This window comes from Hylobates moloch, unplaced genomic scaffold (genome assembly GCF_009828535.3).
Source record: "Hylobates moloch isolate HMO894 unplaced genomic scaffold, HMol_V3 SCAFFOLD_15, whole genome shotgun sequence".
NCBI classification, from domain to species: domain Eukaryota; kingdom Metazoa; phylum Chordata; class Mammalia; order Primates; family Hylobatidae; genus Hylobates; species Hylobates moloch.
This window is the reverse complement of record NW_026652290.1, coordinates 43,548,292-43,570,761: the sequence shown is the minus strand read 5'-3', so window position 1 is coordinate 43,570,761 and position 22,470 is coordinate 43,548,292. Positions and strand designations below refer to the sequence as shown.

Here is a 22,470-nt window from a genome sequence, read left to right as displayed (position 1 = left end):
CCATCACCCTGCTACCTCCTGCCAGCAAAATGGGGATTACGTTTTCAACATGAATTTTAGAGGGGACACCATTTACAAATCACAGCTAGGATCTAGTTGAGATTTTTTTAATCCAATTTGTCCATCTTTATATTTTACCTAGAGTACTTAGCCCATTCATTAAATGTAACATTTGGTGTAATTAATGAAGTATATTGATTTTAAACATTTCATCTTACTAAGTCCTTTTTTGTTCTGCGTGGTTCTTTTTCTCTCCTTTCTAATCATCTTTTGGGTTACTAGGTTTTTAAAATTTTATTTTTTTCTCCTTTCATGAGCTTAGCAGTTGTGTACTTTTCAAAAAACTTTTTAGTGATTAAGAAAATTTTTAGCAAGTACCTTTGAACTAACAATGTCTGATGTTATCCTCTAACAATGCAGGGACTTTAGAGTACTTGAATGACATTTACCCAATACTCTATTTAGATATCATTGCTCTCGGCCGGGTGTGGCGGCTCACACCTGCAATCCCAGCATTTTGGGAGGCCGAGGTGGGCGGATCACTTGAGATCAGGAGTTTGAGACTAGCCTGGCCAACGTGGTGAAACCCCACCTCTACTAAAACTAGAAAATTTAGCTGGGCATCGTGGCGTGCGCCTGTAATCCTAGCTACTCAGGTGACTGAGGCATGAGAATCGCTTGACCCCGGGAAGCGGAGGTTGCAGCCAGCTGAGATTGCGCCACTGCACTCCAGCCTGGGCGACAGAGTGAGACTCTCTCAAAAAAAAAAAAAAGATATAATTTTTCTCATTTCTTTTCATTATCTAAAACCTCAAATTAGCTTATATTTTATGTAGTCAATACTTATTAAGTTTACCCACATTCCTAACATTTTGTTGTGCTTCATTTCCTGCATCTTTTACCTTCCATTTGAGATCATTTCTTCCTATCTGAAGAACACTTTAGAGTTTTTTTTAGTATGGATCAGTTAGTAAGACATTCTATTTTGCTTTCGAAAAACATCTTTATTGCATCTTCATTCTTTAGTTTTATATATTTACTGAGTGAGGAATTATTGGTTGAAGTTTAACACTTTGGAGTTATTCTTCCCTTGCCCTGGCTTTCATTGTTCCTGTTGAGAAGTCAGGTATCAGCGTAAATTTTTCATATGGTTTTGCTTTTCAGCATTTTTATCATGATGTACCCAGAATAGGTTTTTTAAAAATATATTCTACTTGCAGAGCTTTATTAATATATGATTTTATGTTTTTATCAGTTTTATGTTAGGAACCATTTTCTCCCTCAAATTCCAGTGGTGTCTCTGATAGGCCCTCTTATTGTGTCATTGTTTCCTATTTTCTTTTCTGTATTTTCTGCCTAGTGAGTCTCTGTGGTTCATTCTGGATTGCTTCTCTTGACTGCCTTCTAGGTCACTGATTTTCTCCTTGGCTCTTTCTATTCTGAGGTTAGACCCATCTTTTGTGTTCTTAATTTCATTTGTTATATTTTTCAGTTTTAGTATTTCCATTTAACTATTTTTTTATAGTTTTAATTTACCTTCTAAAATTTTAACTTTGTCTTTTGCTTCTGACTGAATGTTAGAAGCACATTTTAAAATTTTGATTTTATGACTTTATAAAAGTCCTTTTGGTGTTTTATATGTTGGTTCTTCTCATGTAAATTGTTTTCTCACGTGCCTTGCTGTTTTTATATATGTGCTGGATATTTTGCTTGGAGAAGTAATTTGAGGTCAAGGATGATGTTTTCTTTTCTCCAGAGCTAATTTATATGTTACTTCCACAAGGTACCTGAGTGAACTAGCAATATGGAATAATCTTATTCTAGACTTAGAATCGAGAGGATCTGAAGGTGATCTGCCAATAATGGGGAGATCCTGTTTATTTCTTATCCTTATTCCTAGGGTGCAGCTCTTCATGATTTTACCCCACAGTAAGGGTGTAACCCAACGTCTGCTCACTGCACCCCCTTGAATTCTTAGTATTCTGGTAGGTCTGGACTCCCAATGCAGCTTAGCCTTTCATCTGCCTCCTCCCGAATCAACAAATGACCATAAGGGGAAAGTGGTACTAAAGACTGTTCTCACCTCCTTGAGTTTCTGTTCTCCCATGGATTCTGTCTTACTAATGCTGACTTCAGTATGGATTACTGCCGTAAGGTTTTACTGTTAAGTGACAGACTTCGTTTTAGCGTATAGACAAACACCTTGCGTTTATGATGTATGAAAACACCATGTTACTGCCTTAAATACAAGTTGAGCCTCTAAAATTAAAAAATCTGAAATCTGAAATGCTCCAAAATCAAGTTTGAGCACCACTACGTGACGCTCAAAGGATATGCTCATTGGAGCATCTCATATTTCAGGTTTTTCCGATTTTAGATGCAAATATTCCAAATTAAAAAAAATATGAAGTAAGTATAGAATGCAGATATTCCAAATTTTAAAAAATCTGAAACAGTTCCGGTCCAGTCATTATCTCCTTCCCTTACTTTAAAGCAGGCTTGTCCAGTCTGCAGCCTGTGGGCCACATGCAGCCCAGGATGGCTTTCAATGTGGCCCAGCACAAATACGTAAACTTTCTTAAAACGTGAGACTTCTTTTTGTTATTTTTATTTTTAAGCTCATCAGCTATTGTTAGTGTTAGTGTGTTAGTGTATTTTATGTGTGGCCCAAGACAATTCTTCTTGTAATGTGGCTCAGGGAAGGCAAAAGATTGGACACCCCTGCTTTAAAGTCTCTTATTTTGATAGAAATCTATCATATTAATGTTTATTTATTTAAAAATATATTTGCTTTCCTAGTAGAAGGAAACACAGTTCATATAGAAGTAAAAGAAAACCCTGAAGAGGAGGAGGAAGAAGAGGAAGAGGAAGAGGAAGATGAAGAAAGTGAAGAAGAGGAGGAAGAGGAGGGAGAAAGTGAAGGCAGTGAAGGTGATGAGGAAGATGAAAAGGTGTCAGATGAGAAGGATTCAGGGAAGACATTAGATAAAAAGCCAAGTAAAGAAATGAGCTCAGATTCTGAATATGACTCTGATGATGATCGGACTAAAGAAGAAAGGGCTTATGACAAAGCAAAACGGAGGATTGAGGTATTTATTTTACCCTTTCTACTTTCTTTCTTCCCACTCCTCTGTGATGATTAAAACAGTACTCTACAACTAAAGGCTTTGAACAGCACTTTATATATTCTCAAGAATAGAATACCGTTCAGTTTTTGTAATGTTGAAATATTATTGGCCTCCGATACTGGTCTTACCCAAAGACACCCCCACCCCGCTCTTACCTAAGATAGAATGGTGTGACTACTTCATCATTTTTTTTCTTGTTTTCTCCAAATTTTAATGTACTCTTTGAGTGATAGTTTATAAGTATGCAGAGGTATTCTGAGCATATGCCCTCTGCTTATAAACATCAGTTATGTGTTTGCCTCACATATTTAGGTTAGTCACCATGAGGCATCTGATCACTTTAGTTGCTTAAATCTGGTGGGTTGATGAGGCTTCTATTTAGTAAAGTCCGATACCTGATAGGCTTTCTGTATTTTTCCTACTTAATGCAGTAGATTTCAGTAGGCTTCAAAAGAAAGTTTTCTTTAGTTCTGTCAGCTTAATGTAAATAATACATTAAAATCTAGTTTGCTTGAGGATATTAAACTATTTTAAAGCTAAAAACTATTTTAGCTTTCCTTTTTGTGTATTATTAATTTTTTAATTTTTTGTTTTACTACCTATATATCAACATTTGCTTTTTCTCCTGTAAAGTCTAGGTATGGATAAATTGTCTAAATTTCTAAAGGACTAAGAGGATTTGTTATTCTAAATTAGGGTTTCTCAGCCCTGGCACTATTAAAATTTGGGGGCCAGATAATTCTTTGTTGTTGGGGACAGGGACTGTTTTCTTCCTTGTATGATATCGAACAACATCTTGGCCTTTGCCTGCTAGATGCCTGTAGCATTCTCCCCCACCTGGCACCTCAGTTATGACTGTCTTTTCCCGTAGCACCTACTCCCACCAGCTCCCTTGCCATATACCCATGTTCGAGAGAGTGATGGAATATCTGTACTGTGCTTGCTGATTAACAAACAAAATAAGTATAAAGCAGAAGAGTTTCTCAATTATCCTGCTCCCTAGATTAGTTAATGGTAGGTGTGTATGAGCTTCATGTTTTTAAAAATAAAGGCCCTAGCCGCCAATATAGTCATATGAGGGGTTAGGGCTTCAAGGTAGGAATTTTGGGGAAATGTTCAGTCCATAACAAACTTCATGGATCCATAAACCTTACTACCTATTATGATTTTCTGAAATTCACTCCATTCCTGGGTCAGAATCTCCATTGTGGAATGGGGTTTGTAGTCTTGTCCTGTCATTGCTTCAGTATACTTAGAATTCCTGAGTCAGTTTGTAACTCATTGCCCTCCAAAAATTTTTAATACTTCACTAAGTGTGGGAGAGAGAGGCAGTTTTCAGCCATATCAAATAAAGTCATGATGTTTGAATTTGAGTTGTATGTACTGTGAGGTTGTCGGGTACTGCTCTTTCCTAGTGATTAAGTCCTACTTTGTGCTCATCCCAGGCATCTCACTTTTGGTATTTTAAAAAGTTTTTCAGTTTTAGTTTCTACCAAAAAATCTAATGTCTAGTACTAGAAATGCAAGTAAAGGGTTCTTGCAGAAATGGTTTTTAGATGAAAAATAGTTTTGTAAATGACATTACTTCATAGTTTTTGCTTCAAGTTTATCTAATTTGAATGCCACTTTACTGTATTTGAAAGGTCATTTCAAAGAAAAACTTGCTGGCATGTGTTTTTGGTCCTCAGAAAGCTGAAGCATTTAGGTAAATGCGACAGAGAAGCATGTTGTGGTTCAAGGAAAAGTTTTCTCACTCTTAGCTGGTGTTCATGGAAGTGGTAGAGCCTTGGAAAGTCAGGACATGTTATACTTATTTAAGCTGAAGCTTAAATAAACAGTCTCCTCCTTGAAAGGTTGTATAGCGTTTGTATACTGGATAAAAGTGTGAAATAAATTGCCATTAAAAATCTTTAAAATTCTTAGGTTCCAGAGAATTTTTTAAAAAGTACAAGTTCACCTATTTTTATATAAATCCTCACACAAATTCAGGGTTGCACTATATAGTCAGTATGATGGGAAGATTGATTCCTTTTCTAGTCATTATATTCCATTAAAGTAACTGTGTACAAAAGTATTCAAAAATTTTGAAATGACACTTTACAATATTCCTATTCGTATTCAGCAGTACTGCTGTGAAATCTAAACAGGTTTTTCCTTGTCCAAAGGTGCTGTGATGGGAATTAGATTGTAAAGTTCACATTATAAATTGCAATTATGGGTAGTCAAATCAACAAAGAACTTGGATGCAGGTTGTTGCATTCTTTTGCCAAGGCAAAATAGAAAATAAGGATAGTGAGGATTTGAAATAATACTTAATTTTTGATTTTTTTTTTATTTCTAGAAACGGCGACTTGAACATAGTAAAAATGTAAATACCGAAAAGCTAAGAGCCCCTATTATCTGCGTACTTGGGCATGTGGACACAGGGAAGACAAAAATTCTAGATAAAGTAAGAAAAATATTACATGTATTGATAGAACTTTGAAAATAAGTGAATGGTACCTTATAAAAAAAACTTTAGAGACCAATAGGACATATAAGCAATTCTGCTTACAATAAATAAGTTGCTAATTTCTTATTATTTTTGCTGCTATCTTTTCCATGTTGAAATACCAATCTGTATTTGCTGTCTTCTCATAGCTCCGTCACACACATGTACAAGATGGTGAAGCAGGTGGTATCACACAACAAATTGGGGCCACCAATGTTCCTCTTGAAGCTATTAATGAACAGACTAAGATGATTAAAAATGTAAGTACATTGTATTTCATATATTTTAATCTCTTACAAAAATTAAGATATGAACTATTTCAAACATAGAAAAAGGACAGAGACTAGTATAACAGCTCCATATACTCACCATTCAGAATTAACATGTACTATTTTGCCTATTTTGCTTTACATCATTCTTTTTAAAGAATAAAACGCTGCATATTATAGGAGCTCTCACATTCCATTTCCTTCCCTCCCTCTCCCAGAGGCAGCCACTATTCCAAAGTTAGTCATTCGCCTCCATGCTTTAACACTGATACCATTTATCCCCATAATTTAAAATTTTGTTTCCTTCTCTACTCTTTTTCCCTTCTAATCAATTTCTTTTCTTTTTCTCCCATATTTTTCTACTTGTTTGGAGGTATTCCGTTTATGTATGTTAAATGTAACACAGTAAGATAAATGTAAAGCTTAAAGAATCAGTATAATACACACCACCCTTTAAGTGTCACCTTTGTTGAGCAATAGAACCTTGCAAGCTACTTCAGAAGCCCTCCAGGTGTAGCTTTCCAATCAAAGATCTCTTCTCCAGCCACAACTTTTTCAAATAATCTCTACCTTTTAATGTGTTAGGAGTTGCAAAATGTTGATACTCGAATTCCATCAGCCATCATTGGATTACTTCTGTAGAGAAACGTTACCTAATCTACTATTTGATTATTCAGTGATGGCTTATTTAGGAAAGGCAGAATTAATGCCTGATCCTTTACCTTCTTTTAACCAGCTTTTAAAATAAAAAGTGGCCAATATGATTTTTATTTATTTTCTTTTTTTTTTTTTTTTTTGCCCTTCATAGAGATGGGCTCTCCCTATGTTGCCCAGGCTGGTCTTGAACTGCTGTGCTCAAGTGATCCTCCCACCTCAGCCTCCCAAAGTGCTGGGATTACAGATGTGAGCCACTGTGCCCAGCCTGATTCTGTTTTGTATTATTATGAACTCATGGATTTAAACATATTTACTGTGCATTAGTCCATTTCAGTTATTATTGTGCTGAGATAGTCCCATCTTTGCCCAGTGGTTGGCTCCTGAATCTTTCTCATACAATTCTGGTTGTCCTAGTTTTGGTTGCATTCATGCTGTCTGATATAGCAGGATGTTCCAGGCTCATGTAATACAGAAACTACCCAGACTGAGAACTGGGCCTTGTTAATAATTCCTCATTTTCATTATCACAGAGCAGGTGAAAGTGGTAGCTTTGGAACTGAGAAGCAGTAAGTTGAAAAACAAACAGAGCATATGTTATTACATGCTAATGTCTCCTTTTATTCCTTATTTAGTCTTAGTTCTGCATGTAAAAAGAGTCTATGAGTTTGTCTCTCCAGTTTTTGTTTTGTTTCTTTGTGACTGGGTTTTATGAAGCTTGTCTTCTAGTCAATTCCTAAGGAAGGAATTAGAAGAATTAGCATTCCTTGAATTTTTGAATATTGAAGAGTTATTTTGTGGCCTTTGTACTGGAAAGTCAGTTGGCCACATATAAAATCCTTGGTTGACATTTTCATTCCTTAAGTGTCTTGTGTCCCATTTCTTCTCTCATAAAGTATTGCTGTTAAGTTTGATCATAAGCTGAATTTCATCTTTTTATAAGGCATATGGTCGTTTTACATCTTGATGTCGCTTCTGAGTTTTCCAGTTATGTGGTGTTCTATTATAATATGTAGTATTGAATTTTTATTTTAGAACAGTTTTCTTGAATTATAGCTTTTCAAATTTATAATTTATTTTCATCCTATTTTAAACAGTATTTCTATGTTTTAGTCACTAGAGGAGAGGGTTCATAACACCTTATTCCACCAGTTGCCAGAACTTGAACTCTCATTGTTATTTTAGAACGTAAGGAACAAGATTATTATTAGGCCTGTATTAAAGTTCTTGGGATAACCTTTATATGACAATTGTAATTACTTACTGTTAGTATATAAGACACTAAAGTGGAAATAATTATGGTGCTCAGTGAACATTGATTTATGACCATCAGAATGCAGATCTGAAATGTTTTACATTGCATTATTTTGATGTAAATCAGGATACCAAATTTTGGAAGATCATTTGAAGATTAGCAAAAAAAAAATGTAGATAAGCATAATACAAAAAGGGTGTGTGTGTGTGTGTGTGTGTGTGTGTGTGTGTGAAATTAGTTGGTCAGTGTTACTTTTTAGACTAAAAGGGAATGTCCAGATTAGATCTGTTGTAATGTTATTTCCATTCATTTATGTGCTTTTGTCCAGAAAGTCAAGCATTTGTGACATTATTTGAATACAACAGGGTATGCATTTACTCTTTAACACTTTTGATCAATGTGGTAAACTTACTTTAAAATGTACTTTTGGGACATATTTGAAGTCAGAATTGCTTTAAAATAGGACCAGATAAGTTTTCCCAATGCTGAGAACCACCTCTTGCATGTCAGATTTCTGTAGATTATTTCAGATGACTGCCCTATGATTTGTATCACCACTTACTTAATAATCTGCTCAAACTTGGACTATGGTCATAGTTTTAAGACCTTAAGAAAGGAGATATTTTCTCATTTAATTTTTTTTTTTGTTAAAATGCCTTTGTATTTTAATGAAAATACTGACAATTGTACTTTGCTGGTTAACTCACTGTTTCTAAAACCATTCATATGGAAAAGGGAGTAGTGATACTTTCAGAGTTTTATGGTTAAAAGATTGTTTTGTAAAGAAGCTTTCATGTCTGACTTCCTTAAACTTTGCACTTTTCCCCACTGTTTCTAGTTTGATAGAGAGAATGTACGGATTCCAGGAATGCTAATTATTGATACTCCTGGGCATGAATCTTTCAGGTAAGACCAATTTGAGTCTTTTCTCATCAAGCAAACTACTTGAAACCATTAAGTCTGAAAGTTCAGCGGAGTCATTAACCTTTGAGTAGTAATTTGATCTCTATAACTACCACTCCTCCTTTGTACCTCATTGATTTACTAGTGTTTTCTTTGAATATTTGTTTTTTATAGAGGGAAGTCTTTACTGCTTTAAAAGAGCACCCCTTTAATATGGAATGCAGAAAACATGCTAATACATGCCAGGCCTATCTCCTGTAAAACCCATTACAAGTGGAATATTGTCTCTTGTCCATATTCTTTAACACAGAAAACTTGGTCAGTAAAATTATCAGAAATATTAGTTGGTTCGAAAACTAGCTCATTCCACTTGAGGTCAATTCAAGTGATTGTTAGATGAGCATTTAGCAAGTTAAGGGCTAATAGTACTTGAACAATTTAATACATATACTCTATTTTATTTGGGTTTTACAAAGAAGTTTAAAAGTTTAAGAAAAGTATTAATTTCAAGATTTTCTACTAATAGCTCTTTTCCTTCTTTCAACAGTAATCTGAGAAATAGAGGAAGCTCTCTTTGTGACATTGCCATTTTAGTTGTTGATATTATGCATGGTTTAGAGCCCCAGACAATTGAGTCTATCAACCTTCTCAAATCTAAAAAATGTCCCTTCATTGTTGCACTCAATAAGGTATGTGTGCCTTCTGAAAAATTAACCTAGGAAAACATGTTTCTTAATTTTTTGTGATTAAAAAAATAGTATAATTAACTTACAAGCATAGCTCATTTTATTGTGCTTCACTATATTGTGCTTCACAGATATTGTGTGTGTGTGTATGTGTGTATAGTTTTTTTTTTAATACAAATTGTAAGTTTGTAGTAGCCTTGCATCAAGCAAGAGTATTAAGTCTATTGGTGCCATTTTTCCAACTGCATGTGTTCACTTCTTGTCACATTTTGTTAATTTGCAATATTTCAAACTTTTTCATTATTACATTTGTTACGGTTATCTGGGATAAATGATCTTTGTTATTATAATTGATTTGGGGTGCCACAAACCACACCCCTATAAGATGGCACACTTAGTCAATACACGTTGTGTGTGTTCTGACTGCTCTAGCAACCAGCTGTTCCCTTGTCCCTTTCTGTCTCCTTGGGCCTGTTTCCTGAGACAGTATTGAAATTAGGCCAATTAATAACATTACAATGACCTGTAAGTGTTCAAGTGAAAGGAGGAGTCGCACGTAGAATATCAATCCAGCCACAACACTTCCTTAAGCCAAAGCCTAATCTAAAGCAAAGCCCTCTCTTCAATTCTTTGTAAGTTGAGGAAGGTAAGGAAGCTGTCAAAGAAAAGTTTGAAACTAGTAGAGGTTGGTTCATGAGGTTTAAGGAAAGAAGCTGTTTCTGTAACCTAAAAGTACAAGTTGAAGCAGCAAGTACTGACCCAGAAGCTGCAGCAAGTTATCCAGAAGCTCTAGCTGAGATGATTGATGAAGGTGGCTACACTAAACAACAGATTTTCAATGTAGACAAAAAAGCCTTCTATTGGCAAAAGATGCCATCTTGGACTTTCATAGCTAGAGAGAAGTCACTGCCTGGCTTCAAAGCTTCAAAGGGCAGGCTGTCTCTAGTTAGGGTCTAATGTGGTTGGTGACTTTAAGTTGAAGCCAATGCTCATTGACCATTCTGAAAATCCTAGGGCCCTTAAGAATTATGCCAAATCCATTCTGTGCTTTATAAATGGAAATATAAAACCTGGATGATAGCACGTCTATTCATAGCATGGTTTGCTGAATATTTTAAGCCTGTTGTTGAGACCAACTGCTCAGAGAAAAAGATTGTTTTCAATATATTACTGCTTGTTAACAGTGCACCTGATTACCCAAGCTCTGATGGAGACACACAAGGAGATTAATGTTGTTTTCGTGCCTGCTAATACAGCATCCATTCTGCAGCCCATGGATCAAGGAGTGTTTTCAACTTTCAAGTATTGTTACTTAAGAAATACATTTTGTATGGCTATAGCTGCCGTAGATCGAGATTCCTCTGATGGATTTGGGCAAAAGTTGAAAACCTTTTGGGAAGGATTCACCCTTCTAGATGTTATGAAGAATGTTCATGATCCATAAGAGGACAAAATGTAAACATTGATAGGAGTTTGGAAGAAGCCGATTTCAACTCTCATGTATGACTTTGAGGAGTTCAAGATTTCAGTAGAGGAAGTCACTGCGGATGTGGTAGAAAAATAGCAAGAGAACTGGAATTAGATGTGGAACCAGAAGATGTAACTGAATTGCTGCAATATTAAGATAAAACTTGAACAGATGAGAAGCTGCTTCTTATGGGTGGGCAAAGAAAGTGGTTTCTTGAGGTGGAGTCTCCTTCTGGTGAGGATGTTGTGAACATTGTTGAAATGACAAAAAAGGATTTAGGATAGCAATCAACTTAATTGATAAAGCAGTGGCAGGGTTTGAGAGGATTGACTCCAATTTTGAAAGAAGCTCTATTCTGGGTAAAATGCTGTAAGCAGCATTGCATGCTACAGATAAATTTTTTTTTTTTGAGACAGAGTTTCGCTGTTGTTGCCCAGGCTGAAGTGCAGTGCTGCAATCTGAGCTCACTGCAACCTCCGCCTTCCGGGTTCAAGCGATTCTCCTGCCTCAGCCTCCCGAGTAGCTGGGATTACAGGCATGCGCCATCACTCCCAGCTAATTTTTTATTTTTAGTAGAGATGGGGTTTCTCCATGTTGGTCAGGCTGGTCTTGAACTTCCGAGCTCAGGTGATCTGCCTGCCTCGGCCTGCCAAAGTGCTAGGATTACAGGTGTGAGCCACTGCGCCCAGCCAATGAATCTTTCATAAAAGGAAGAATCAGTTAATTGATGGGACAGACTTCTTTGCTGTCTCTTTTAAGAAATTGCTACAGCCACCCCAGCCTTTATCAGCCACCATCCTGATCAGTCAGTAGCCATCAACATCGAGGCAAGAACCTCTACCAGCAAAAAGATTATGACTTGTTGAAGAATCAGGTGTTGGTTAGCATTTTTAGCAATATTTTAAAATTAAGGTGTATACATTGCTTTTTTAAAAAAGATATAATGCTATCACACACTTAATAGACTACAATATAGTATAAGTATCTCTTTTAGAAACACTACGAGGAAACCCCAAAAATTGTGTGACTTGCTTTATTGTAGTATTAGCTTTACTGCAGTGGTCTGATGCATGTATAAGAAAATGCACCCCATGCTAAGTGTTTATTTTAATTTGTTTTGACAAATTTACAACCACTGTCATTCAGAACATAGACCATCTCCATATTTCCAGAAAAGTTCTCTCATGTTACTTTGCAGTCATTCTGCTGCCCTCCCTAAACTCAGGCTAGTATTGATCTTTCTGTGTCATATGGACTAGTTTTGCCTGTTTTATGATTTCATATAAATGGAATCATATAGCATGTAATTTTTTAAGTTTGCCATTTTTTGTTACTCATGTTATTATGCTTTATTCATGTTGTCATTACATGTATAAAAGGTTTTTCCTTTTTATTACTGAATAGTAGTCCATTATCTGAATAATACTGCATTATCCATTTATCTGTTGAGAATTCCAGTTTCTGCGTATCTGCAAATACTCGCCGTACCCCCAACATTCTAGTAGGTGTGTAGTTGAGTGCTAAATTATTGTGGTCTAGTTTGTTTCCACAGTGACTAATGACTTTATGCATCTTTTCATGTACTTATACTTAGATGACAATATCTGTTTCTTTGAAAAATATGTTCCAAATCCTTTGTTCTTTATTAGATTATTGTTTTATTGTTGAATTTTAAGAGTTCCTTATACTTCTGGTTCTATGTATATAATTCCTTTTTCACTTGTATGTACTGCTGATGTATTTTTATGGTCTGGGACTTGGTTTTTCATTTTCTTTTTTTTTGTTTTGTGTGTGTGTGTGTGTGTGTGTGTGTGTGTGTGTGTGTGTGTGTGTGTTGGAGACTGTCTCTTGCTGTTGCTCAGGCTGGAGTGCAGTGTGGCGCACTCTTGGTTAACTACAATGTCCGCCTCCCAGGCTCAAGAGATTCTTGTGCCTAAGCCACAAGTAGCTGGGATTACAGGCATGCACCACCACACCCGGTTAGGGTTGTTTTTGTTTGGGGCGGGGAGGGTGTGTTTTAGTAAAGATGGCCAGGCTGGTCTCAAACTCCTGGCCCCAAGTGATCCACCACTTTGGCCACCCAAAGTGCTGGGATTATAGGCGTGAGCCACCACGCCCAGCCTCCTTTTCTTAATAGTGTGTTTTGAAGGGAAGAAATTTCTGATTTTGGTGAAATCCAATTAATTTTTATATTTTATTTATTTTTGGGACAGGGCCTTGCTCTGTCGCCCAGGCTGGAGTACGGTGGCATTATCTCAGCTCACTGCAACTCTGCCCCCTGGGTTTAAGTGATTCTTGTTCCTCAGCCTCCCAAGTAGCTGGAATTACAGGTGCATGCCACCACACCCGGCTAATTTGTATTTTTAGTAGAGACGGGGTTTCACCATGTTGGCCAGGCTGGTCTTGAGCTCCTGACATCAAGTGATCCGCCATCCTTGGCCTCCCAAAGCCCTGGGATTTCAGGCATGAGCCACTGTGCCTGGCCCCAATTAATTTTTTTATGATTTGTGTTCTATGTAAGTAATCTTTTCCTATCCCAAGTTCATTAAATTTTTCTCCGGTGTTTCCAGATGTTTAATAGTTGAAGCTTTTTTTACATTGAGATCGGTGATCTTTTTTTTTTATATAGCGTGAGATCAGGGTTTACTTTTTTTCCGTAGAAATATTTTGTTATTTAAAGACTCTTTGCTGAAAAGATTATTTTTTTCCCCGTGGAATTAGTTTGGAATCTTTGTCAATAATTAATTGACCATATATGTCTGTTCCTAGAATTTATCTTTTGTTCCATTGCTCTATATACATTCTTATGCCACTACTACCCCGTCTCATTATAGCTTCATAGTGAAGTTTTGAAAGCTGGTAGTGGTAAATCTTCAACTTAGTTTTTCTTTATATTGTTTTGGCTATTTTAGGTTCTTGGATTTCAATATAAAGTTTTCAGTCAGCTTGTTTCCACAAAAAGCCTTTTAGGATTTTGATTCGGATTGCGTTTCAATCTGTAAATAAATTTTGAGAGAATTGGCTCTTTTAGCAATATTGCATCTTTTGATCAGCGAGCATGGTATCTCTGTACATTTACTTAGTCCTCTTTACCATTTTTTAAAATTATTTTTCATTTTATTTATTTTTTTAAATAGAGACGAGGTCTCACTGTGTTACCCAGGCTGGTCTCGAACTCCTGGGCTCAAGCAATCTGCCCGCGTCAGCCTCCCAAAGTGCTAAGATTTAAGACGTAAGCCACCATGCCTGGCCAGGCCTTCTTTACTTGCTCTTGGCAATATTTTGTAGTTTTATTGTCCACATGTTGGACATATTTTTCTGAATTTATCCCTAAGTATTTCATGGTTTAATGCTATTGTAAATAGCATGAAAAATTTTTTAATTTCCAGCTGTCTATCACATTTACATTCAGTTTGTATCTTGTGACCTTGTTAAATTCACTGATTAGGCCTAGTATCTTCTTTTGTAAATAATGTGAGTCTTTCTATGTGTGTTATTATGTTATCTGCTTATAAATGCAGTTATTTTTTTCCCCTTAGCTATATGCTTTCTACATCTTTTTCTTCTTTATTGTACTAACTAGACCTTCTCAATAATGTTGAATAGAAGGAATTACAGTAGACATCATCCTTTCCTTATTCCTGACATTAGGGGTAAATGCTCAGTCTCTCACCCTTAAGTATGATGCCAGCTGTAGGGTTTTTTTTTGTTTTTTTTTTTTCTGTCAATGCCCTTTATTAAGTTTGAGGAAGTTTCCTTCTATTCTAGGTAGTTTAGAGTGCTTTACGTTTTTATTTCTTTAATCATGAATGGTTGTTGATTTTGTCAAATTCTTTTCCTGCATATTTAGAGATGTTCATGTGGATTTTCTCCTTCATTCTGTTAACAACATAATTACTGTTGAATTTTTAAAATGTAAACCAGCTTTACATTATTAAAATAAACCCTAGTTGGTTGTCATTTGTTATCCTTTTGATATATTGCTAGATTTGATTTGTAATGTTTCATTGTTGTTTTGTGTCTGTGTTCATGAGTGATATGAGTATGTAGTTTTCTTGTAATGTCTTTTATCTGGTTTTCATATCAGAGTAATGTTGGCCTCCTAAGATGAGTCGAGAAGTGTTTCCTCCTCTGTTTTCTGAAAGAATGTGCAGGAATTGGATTATTTCAAAGAATTAGCCTTTGGTTTTATTGATATTCTTTTCTGATATAAGCATTTAAAAGTGTTAATTTCTAATTACTAGTTAGACGTGTTTTTATTATTTAGCTTTACAAGCTTCAGGCTTTTCCTTTAAAGGTGTTGAGCATGTTTATAAATATTGTAAGGACCTCATATGCTAATTTTAACATCTTTGTCATTTCCTACTGATTTGTCTCCTTAGTAGCATTCAGATTCGTCTGCTTCTTTATTTTATCACCCTAGACTCAGTCCCCAGACAGATTATGCTTTTGATTGTTTGTTTGGCTAGCAAGTATTTTTCATTTCTTCTATGCTCATTTATCTCTCTCGTTGAAAAGTGAGGGAAAATAGATTCTGTCACTAACAAAACAGATTTAACCCTAATTTGACCAATAAAATAATTAAAATAGGCTGTTCCCTTAGAAAATATATATTTTTTAATTTTTTGGTATATAATTTTATAGTGATGGTACTTGCTGGGATTGATTTGTTACAAAAACTGTTTTGGAATTCCAACAATATACATTAATAATAGTCTTAGGATAATTCTAGGATATTATCTTTTGCAAACAAATGGCAGCCACTTAGGAACTCATGGAGGCTGATGGGCAGCATGGCACCATAGCAGTTTCTAATTTAAGAGCAGGTGCCGATAAGCAGTCTGAAAGGAGCTTTTGGTACAATAAGGTGTATGAGTAAGTAAGTCACACTGTTCTGTATATATGAGACATACATGAGGAATTTTCTGGAGCTATTAATACAGTTCTTGAATGTTCTGAATTTTTTAGAGATCTTTCTCATGAAAAAACTGTTTCAGATTGATAGGTTATATGATTGGAAAAAGAGTCCTGACTCTGATGTGGCTGCTACTTTAAAGAAGCAGAAAAAGAATACAAAAGATGAATTTGAGGAGCGAGCAAAGGCTATTATTGTAGAATTTGCACAGCAGGTAAGAAGGCCTTCCTTCTTTCTGAAGAACCTATCTCAGAATATGTATTATATTATCTTTATAATGAAGTCAGCATTTTCATTAATACTGGTTCTTTTCCTCTGTTGACAGCAATTACTTTTTTTAAATTCTTCTTCCCTTTTCTCCTTTTTCTTTGTAGTCTGAATACTTTAATTTAGAAAACTGAGTTGACTTAGAATTACTTTGCTGTAATACAGTTAATGCTTATAGGATATACATGATCATTTTTAGTGTTTATGAGGAGTTTCAAAATGATGAGCCATTTGCTCATCCGGCTTCTAGTTAGTCACACCTATTCCAGATACGTTTTCTTTACAGCGGGCGTTTTGGATGATTTTTGCTCCTAGGGTTTGAATGCTGCTTTGTTTTATGAGAATAAAGATCCCCGCACTTTTGTGTCTTTGGTACCTACCTCTGCACATACTGGTGATGGCATGGGAAGTCTGATCTACCTTCTTGTCGAGTTAACTCAGACCATGTTGAGCAAGAGACTTGCACACTGTGAAGAGCTGAGAGCACAGGTGATGGAGGTAATGATCAACTTTTCAGTTTATTGTTGTTGTTTTTTTTTTTAAAAATAGCAAGTTCCTTGAGTGGAGGATATTTACTACTTTTAGATTTAATGAACATGGTGCATTGTATGTATGTCTTTCTCTTTGCAATAATGCCTTTTAGGTTAAAGCTCTCCCGGGGATGGGCACCACTATAGATGTCATCTTGATCAATGGGCGTTTGAAGGAAGGAGACACAATCATTGTTCCTGGAGTAGAAGGGCCCATTGTAACTCAGATTCGAGGCCTCCTGTTACCTCCTCCTATGAAGGAATTACGAGTGAAGGTACGGTGAGGTGGGAAGCGTTGACATGTGGGGACTTGTACAGTGTTTAGAAGTTCTGCTGATTGTTTCCTCACTTTGAAAGCTGTTTGACTTAATACAGAACACATACATCCCTCGCTCTCCCTTTTATTTTAGATGTCATCATACAGGAAGGCCTGTCTGTCAGAGTAGAGATGTGTGAAAGTACCTGCTTACCAGACTAGGCCTTTGCCAGATTCTAAACTACATTGTTTTGGTTCTACACTGCTAACTATGGTTGACTCTTGAACAACATGAGGGCTAGGGGCACTGACTCCCTGGCCAGTTGAAAATCCACATATATTTTTTGACTCCCCAAAAACTTAACTCCTAATAGCCTACCATTGACCAGAAGCCTTACCAATCACATAAACAGTCGATTAACATGTTTTGTGTGTTTTATATATTACATACTGCATTCTTACAGTAAAACAAGCTAGAGAAAAGAAAACATGATTAAGAAAATAATAAGGAAAATAGCTTACTATTTGTGAAGTGGAAGTGGATCATCATCATGGTCCTCATTCTCATCTTCATGTTGAGTAAGCTGAGAGGGAGGAAGGAGAGGGGTTGGCCTTGCTGTGTTTGGTGGCAGAGGCGGGAGAAAATCTGAGTATAAGTGGACATATGCAGTTCAAGCCCATTTTGTTCAAGGGTCAACTGTAGTTTTTTATTAACATTTTTAATTGTGAAATAAAACATTGCTCCTGAAAAGTACACAAAACATACAAGAAAAGTTTAACACATTTTTGGGAAGCGACCAGATGGAGAATCAGAACGCTGCTGGCACCCAGAAGCTTCCTGTGTGCTTCTTCCTGATCAACTCCCCTGCCTTCCCCTCCTACCCCCCGACCTTTCATAGAGTTAACCATGGTTGCATTTTATGACAGTAACAAATATCCTTGCTTTGCTTTGTTTTTGTGTCTAAGAGTACTTCCCTTAGAAGTGTCTGTAGACTTTATGTAGAAATGGAGTTATTCTCAGTGTGTACTTTTATAGCTGGGGTGTTTTTTTTTTTTGGAGATAGGCTCTCACTCTGTCGCCCAGGCTGGAGTGCCATGGTGCAGTCACAGCTCACTGCAGCCTCATCCTCCCCGGGGTTCAGGTGATCCTCCCACCTCAGCCTCCTGAATAGCTGGGACTATAGGCATGCACCACCACACCTGGCTAATTTGTTTACAGATGGGACTTTGCCATGTTGCCCAGGCTGGTCTTGAACTCCTGGGCTCAAGCAATCCACCCACCTTGATCTCCCCAAAGTGCTGGGATTATAGGCATGAGCCACCATGCCTGGCCTATATCTGGCTTCCTTTAGTGAAAAAAAAAATGTATATAATTTTAAGATTTCTATTCCATTGTGTGACTATATCACAACATATCTGTTTTGTTGATGGGAAATGTAGGTGATCTCCAGTTTTTTATGTTTATTTTATTTTAACTTTTTTTGAGATGGAGTCTCACTCTGTCATCCAGGCTGGGATTACAGGTGCATACCACCACACCCGGCCAATTTTTGTATTCTTAGTAGAGATGGGGTTTTGCCATGTTGGCCAGGCTAGTCTCGAACTCCTGACCTCAGCCTCCCTAAGTGAGCCACCGCACCCAGCCCAGTTTTTGATTTTTGTTCTTACTAACAATGCTGCTGCTGTGAACTTTTGTGTATATCTCTTGATGTGTTTGTGCCAGTTTCCCAGGGTATGTATGCCTAGGAGTGAAGGCCACACTTGTCTACAGTGGGTGTAACAAATTATATTCTCAACTGCAGTATTTTAGTTTCATTGTTTTACATCTTCATCAGTTCTTGGATGTCAGATTTTAAATTTTTTTGCCATTCTGGTAAGTGTGTAGCTCATTGCCGTTTCAGTGTGCATTTGCCTAATTGTTAACCTGGTTGGTCATTTTAAAATGTTTATTGGCCATTTATTTCTTCCTTCGTGAGATGTACATTTTTCTTCTGCATTATCTTTCTTACAGATTTATATGCGCTTATATATTCAGGATACTGGTTTGTTAGTTGGTGTGTTTTGCAATATCTTCTACTCTTGTGACTTTTTTTTCCTGTGGTATTTAGAGAAATGGAAATATTTAATTTTAATGTTAAATTTATCACTTTTATTTTGTGATTATTGCTTTTTGTGCCTAGTTTAAGAAACCTCTCTCTAATATCATGATGAGATTCTCTTATATCATCTCCTACTGCTAACAACTTTTAAAGTACATTTGGTAACAAATGTTTTTATCTCTGTAGAACCAGTATGAAAAGCATAAAGAAGTAGAAGCAGCTCAGGGGGTAAAGATTCTTGGAAAAGACCTGGAGAAAACATTGGCTGGTTTACCCCTCCTCGTGGCTTATAAAGAAGATGAAATCCCTGTTCTTAAAGTAAGTTCATTTAAAATTTTTTTTCCTCAAAAGCTATTTGAGTTCTGGCATGTGTCAGCATTGCACATGCTAGGGATGGTGACCAAAACTGTCTTTGTCTTTGTGAAGCCTGCCATCTCTTGGCCTCTTAGCAAACTTGATGCTTTTGAATTACTTCAGTTTGTACAATCATAGAAATTGGTATAATTTTATATGTACTGGAATTATAAAAATAATGCATTTTATTCAAATAAAAAAATGAGTCAAAAGCTAGAAGTCGGCTGGGCATGGTGAATGCACACCTGTAGTCCCAGCTACTTGGGAGGCTGAAGCAGGAGAATCACTTGAACCTGGGAGGCAGAGGCTGCAGTGAGCCAAGATCGTGCCACTGCACTCCAACCTGGGTGACAGCAAGACCCTGTCTAAAAAAAAAAAAAAAGCTAGAAATTGTATATTCTTTTTGGCCCATGTCCATTGTAGTTTCATAAAAGTGGACTTTGAGCCATAGTTTGTTCACTTGCCAAAGAGAAAATAGAACTGTTCCCAGTATATGGCTCTTGTGTCCTGGGGCCATGTTTATTATTTAGGCAGCATCAAGTCATGCTGTTGGGAATAAGCTATCTCAGGGCCAGTGAGAGAATAGGGCAGGCCTGTCTCTTCAGCCAGTCCTGAGTATGGAGTGGACTTATGTCCCTTCAATGGCATTGATAAACTTGTTTTACTTATTTCTGGCTAAAAATCTCTTCTTCCATTTCCAGACAAGCAGTGATGGAGGAAGGAGGTGCTGAGATCATGAGATTATGGTATTTCCTAGTTAACACAGTCAAGCTGAACTTTTGGGCTATCATTAACACATTACATTTATGTGGTGGTTTTTTAACTTTTAAAAAATTTTTCTTCTCTACTGTTTAATTCTGCCCACCTATCTACTATATTTGCCAAGTGGAGCGGAGATTAAACATATTTCAAAGTTAGTAAACCTAAGACAAAGGTGAAGTGAGATACAGTTAGGGTATGGCCCTCAAATCTCGTCCTCCATTCCAGCACAGGTTCTGTGATGCCTTGCTCTATCTAAGCCTTAGTTTCATATTTGCAGATGAGTACTTAACCAAAGAGAGAAACAATTTAATTCTAGACTGCTGAGGATAGAGGTGTGTTGACAACCTTATCAAATCTGATTTCTTTTCAAGGATGAATTGATCCATGAGTTAAAGCAGACACTAAATGCTATAAAATTAGAAGAAAAAGGAGTCTATGTCCAGGCATCTACATTGGGTTCTTTGGAAGCTCTACTTGAATTTCTGAAAACATCAGAAGTGCCCGTAAGTAATTACACCTCGCTCCACAAGTGAATGGTGGTTGGTCGTGGTTTTTGGTGCCATCACCATTACCTGATACATAAACATGGAAATTTCCATTTTTTCAGTATGCAGGAATTAACATTGGCCCAGTGCATAAAAAAGATGTTATGAAGGCTTCGGTGATGTTGGAACATGACCCTCAGTAAGTAATTTCTCTTGCTATGAAGGCTTTCATGTTACTTACCGATCTTAAAACTGTCCTATCTTAAAAAACTATCCTCTGTGACATACTCTGTTTTTCATTGAATGGTCTTTAATGTGTTTTAACCTTTTAGGTATGCAGTAATTTTGGCCTTCGATGTGAGAATTGAACGAGATGCACAAGAAATGGCTGATAGTTTAGGAGTTAGAATTTTTAGTGCAGAAATTATTTATCATTTATTTGATGCCTTTACAAAATATAGACAAGACTACAAGAAACAGAAACAAGAAGAATTTAAGTAAGTTACTGTTTTTATTTACTTTGAGTCTTTGTTAATGAACATGACTGAGAATTACTGAATTCCAGAAAGGGCTGTAAACAGCAAAATCATGGCATTTACTCATCTACCAGAGGCTGCATCCTGAAATGGTGTGTTACAAACCAGAAACCCAACATACTGGGGACATTCCAGCAGTATGCAAACAAGTCTTGTCTGTGGCTTCAGTTTAATAATCTTGGCAGACTTGGGTCTTGTTAATGGGTTTGCGGTTATTAAATTTAGGGACTTCATCTTGCTCATCTCGGATTATATAGATTGGAAATAACAAAACTTGAGTGAGGAAAACTGGGAAATAAGAGATTCTGTGGGAGAGAAGTCCATTCCTGTACCAAACTTTCCAAGTACTTACAGTGCCTACATTGCTGCAGTGGTAGAGGAGGCATCAGCAGAGAACCAGGCCAGCCTCCCTCCTCCTTTCCCTTTGAGACAGGGTCTCGTTCTGTCACCCATGCTGTATACAGTGGCATGATCATGGGTCACCCCATCCTCTGCCTACTGGGCTCAGGTGATCCTCCCACCTTGGCCTCCCAAGTAGTTGAGACCACAGGCTTGCACCACTATGCCTGGCTAATTTTTTCTATTTTTGGTAGAGACAGGGTTTCACCATGTTGGCTAGGCTGGTCTTGAACTCCTGAGCTCAAGTGATCCACCTGCCTCTGCCTCCCAAAGTGCTGGGATTATAGGTGTAAGCCACTGTGCCTGGTCTGGGACATGCTGTTATTGCAGGACAATTGACACATGTTGAGAAGTGCTGAAAAACCAAATAAAGCATGGAAGGGCCTAGATAAGGAGAGGAGGGACTGTGATTAATGATGTGGTTGGGGAAGGCATCTCATCTCTTCAGAGTAAGCCACACAGGCACATAGGGAATGTCCAGACAGAACAGCAGTGCGAGGCAGAGTGACCAGAGAGGACAGTGATAAATGAGGTCAGAGAGGGTGGCAGGACCTGTACGTCAAGGATCTTACAGGCCTTGGGAAGGATTGAGCTTCTCTGAGTTTTGCAAGAAGCCATTGCCAAGGCTGTGTGTTTACAGACTGGTTAACTGGGTTGTTATGTGGACCTTGGGTTGTTAGGAAGTCAGTGGCAAGAGCCTGTCAGGAGGCTCCCATCGTCCAAGCAAGAGGTCTAGGTGATTCAGACCACAGTGATGATAGGAGTGATGGCGTAGTTTGGGATACATTTTTAAGTGGAGCTTACTAGTAAATACTAAGATTTAGACTGGTATATGCTCACTTTAGATCATGAAACCTGAAGTGAGAATTCTACTTGATTAAGAAGACTGCTGGAAACTTGTAAAGCATTTTAAGCGTGTGCTCAATAAGCAGGGTAATTATGTAGTGGCCTTTTGGATCAATGGTTTGGGAACGTGGTGGAGAAAAGGAGGGTGATAATACGGTTTGATGCTT

The 22,470-nt window shown here is 37.1% G+C and overlaps 1 protein-coding gene across 2 annotated transcripts in view; it reads left to right on the top strand.

Moving 5' to 3' along the window:
• The window catches only part of EIF5B (eukaryotic translation initiation factor 5B), a 69,686-nt gene that overhangs the window by 43,506 nt on the left and 3,710 nt on the right, over nucleotides 1–22,470 (top strand). Inside the window, exons 10-21 of one of the 2 annotated variants that reach the window (XM_032178091.2) lie at nucleotides 2,803–3,089; nucleotides 5,470–5,577; nucleotides 5,769–5,879; nucleotides 8,636–8,703; nucleotides 9,248–9,389; nucleotides 15,852–15,983; nucleotides 16,352–16,534; nucleotides 16,680–16,841; nucleotides 19,108–19,239; nucleotides 20,409–20,540; nucleotides 20,645–20,721; nucleotides 20,855–21,019. In XM_032178091.2, the coding sequence (XP_032033982.1) occupies nucleotides 2,803–3,089; nucleotides 5,470–5,577; nucleotides 5,769–5,879; nucleotides 8,636–8,703; nucleotides 9,248–9,389; nucleotides 15,852–15,983; nucleotides 16,352–16,534; nucleotides 16,680–16,841; nucleotides 19,108–19,239; nucleotides 20,409–20,540; nucleotides 20,645–20,721; nucleotides 20,855–21,019 (1,699 nt within the window). Of the gene's footprint in view, nucleotides 1–2,799; nucleotides 3,090–5,469; nucleotides 5,578–5,768; nucleotides 5,880–8,635; nucleotides 8,704–9,247; nucleotides 9,390–15,851; nucleotides 15,984–16,351; nucleotides 16,535–16,679; nucleotides 16,842–19,107; nucleotides 19,240–20,408; nucleotides 20,541–20,644; nucleotides 20,722–20,854; nucleotides 21,020–22,470 lie in introns of both variants that reach the window. The other variant, XM_032178090.2, reaches the window with a different exon arrangement.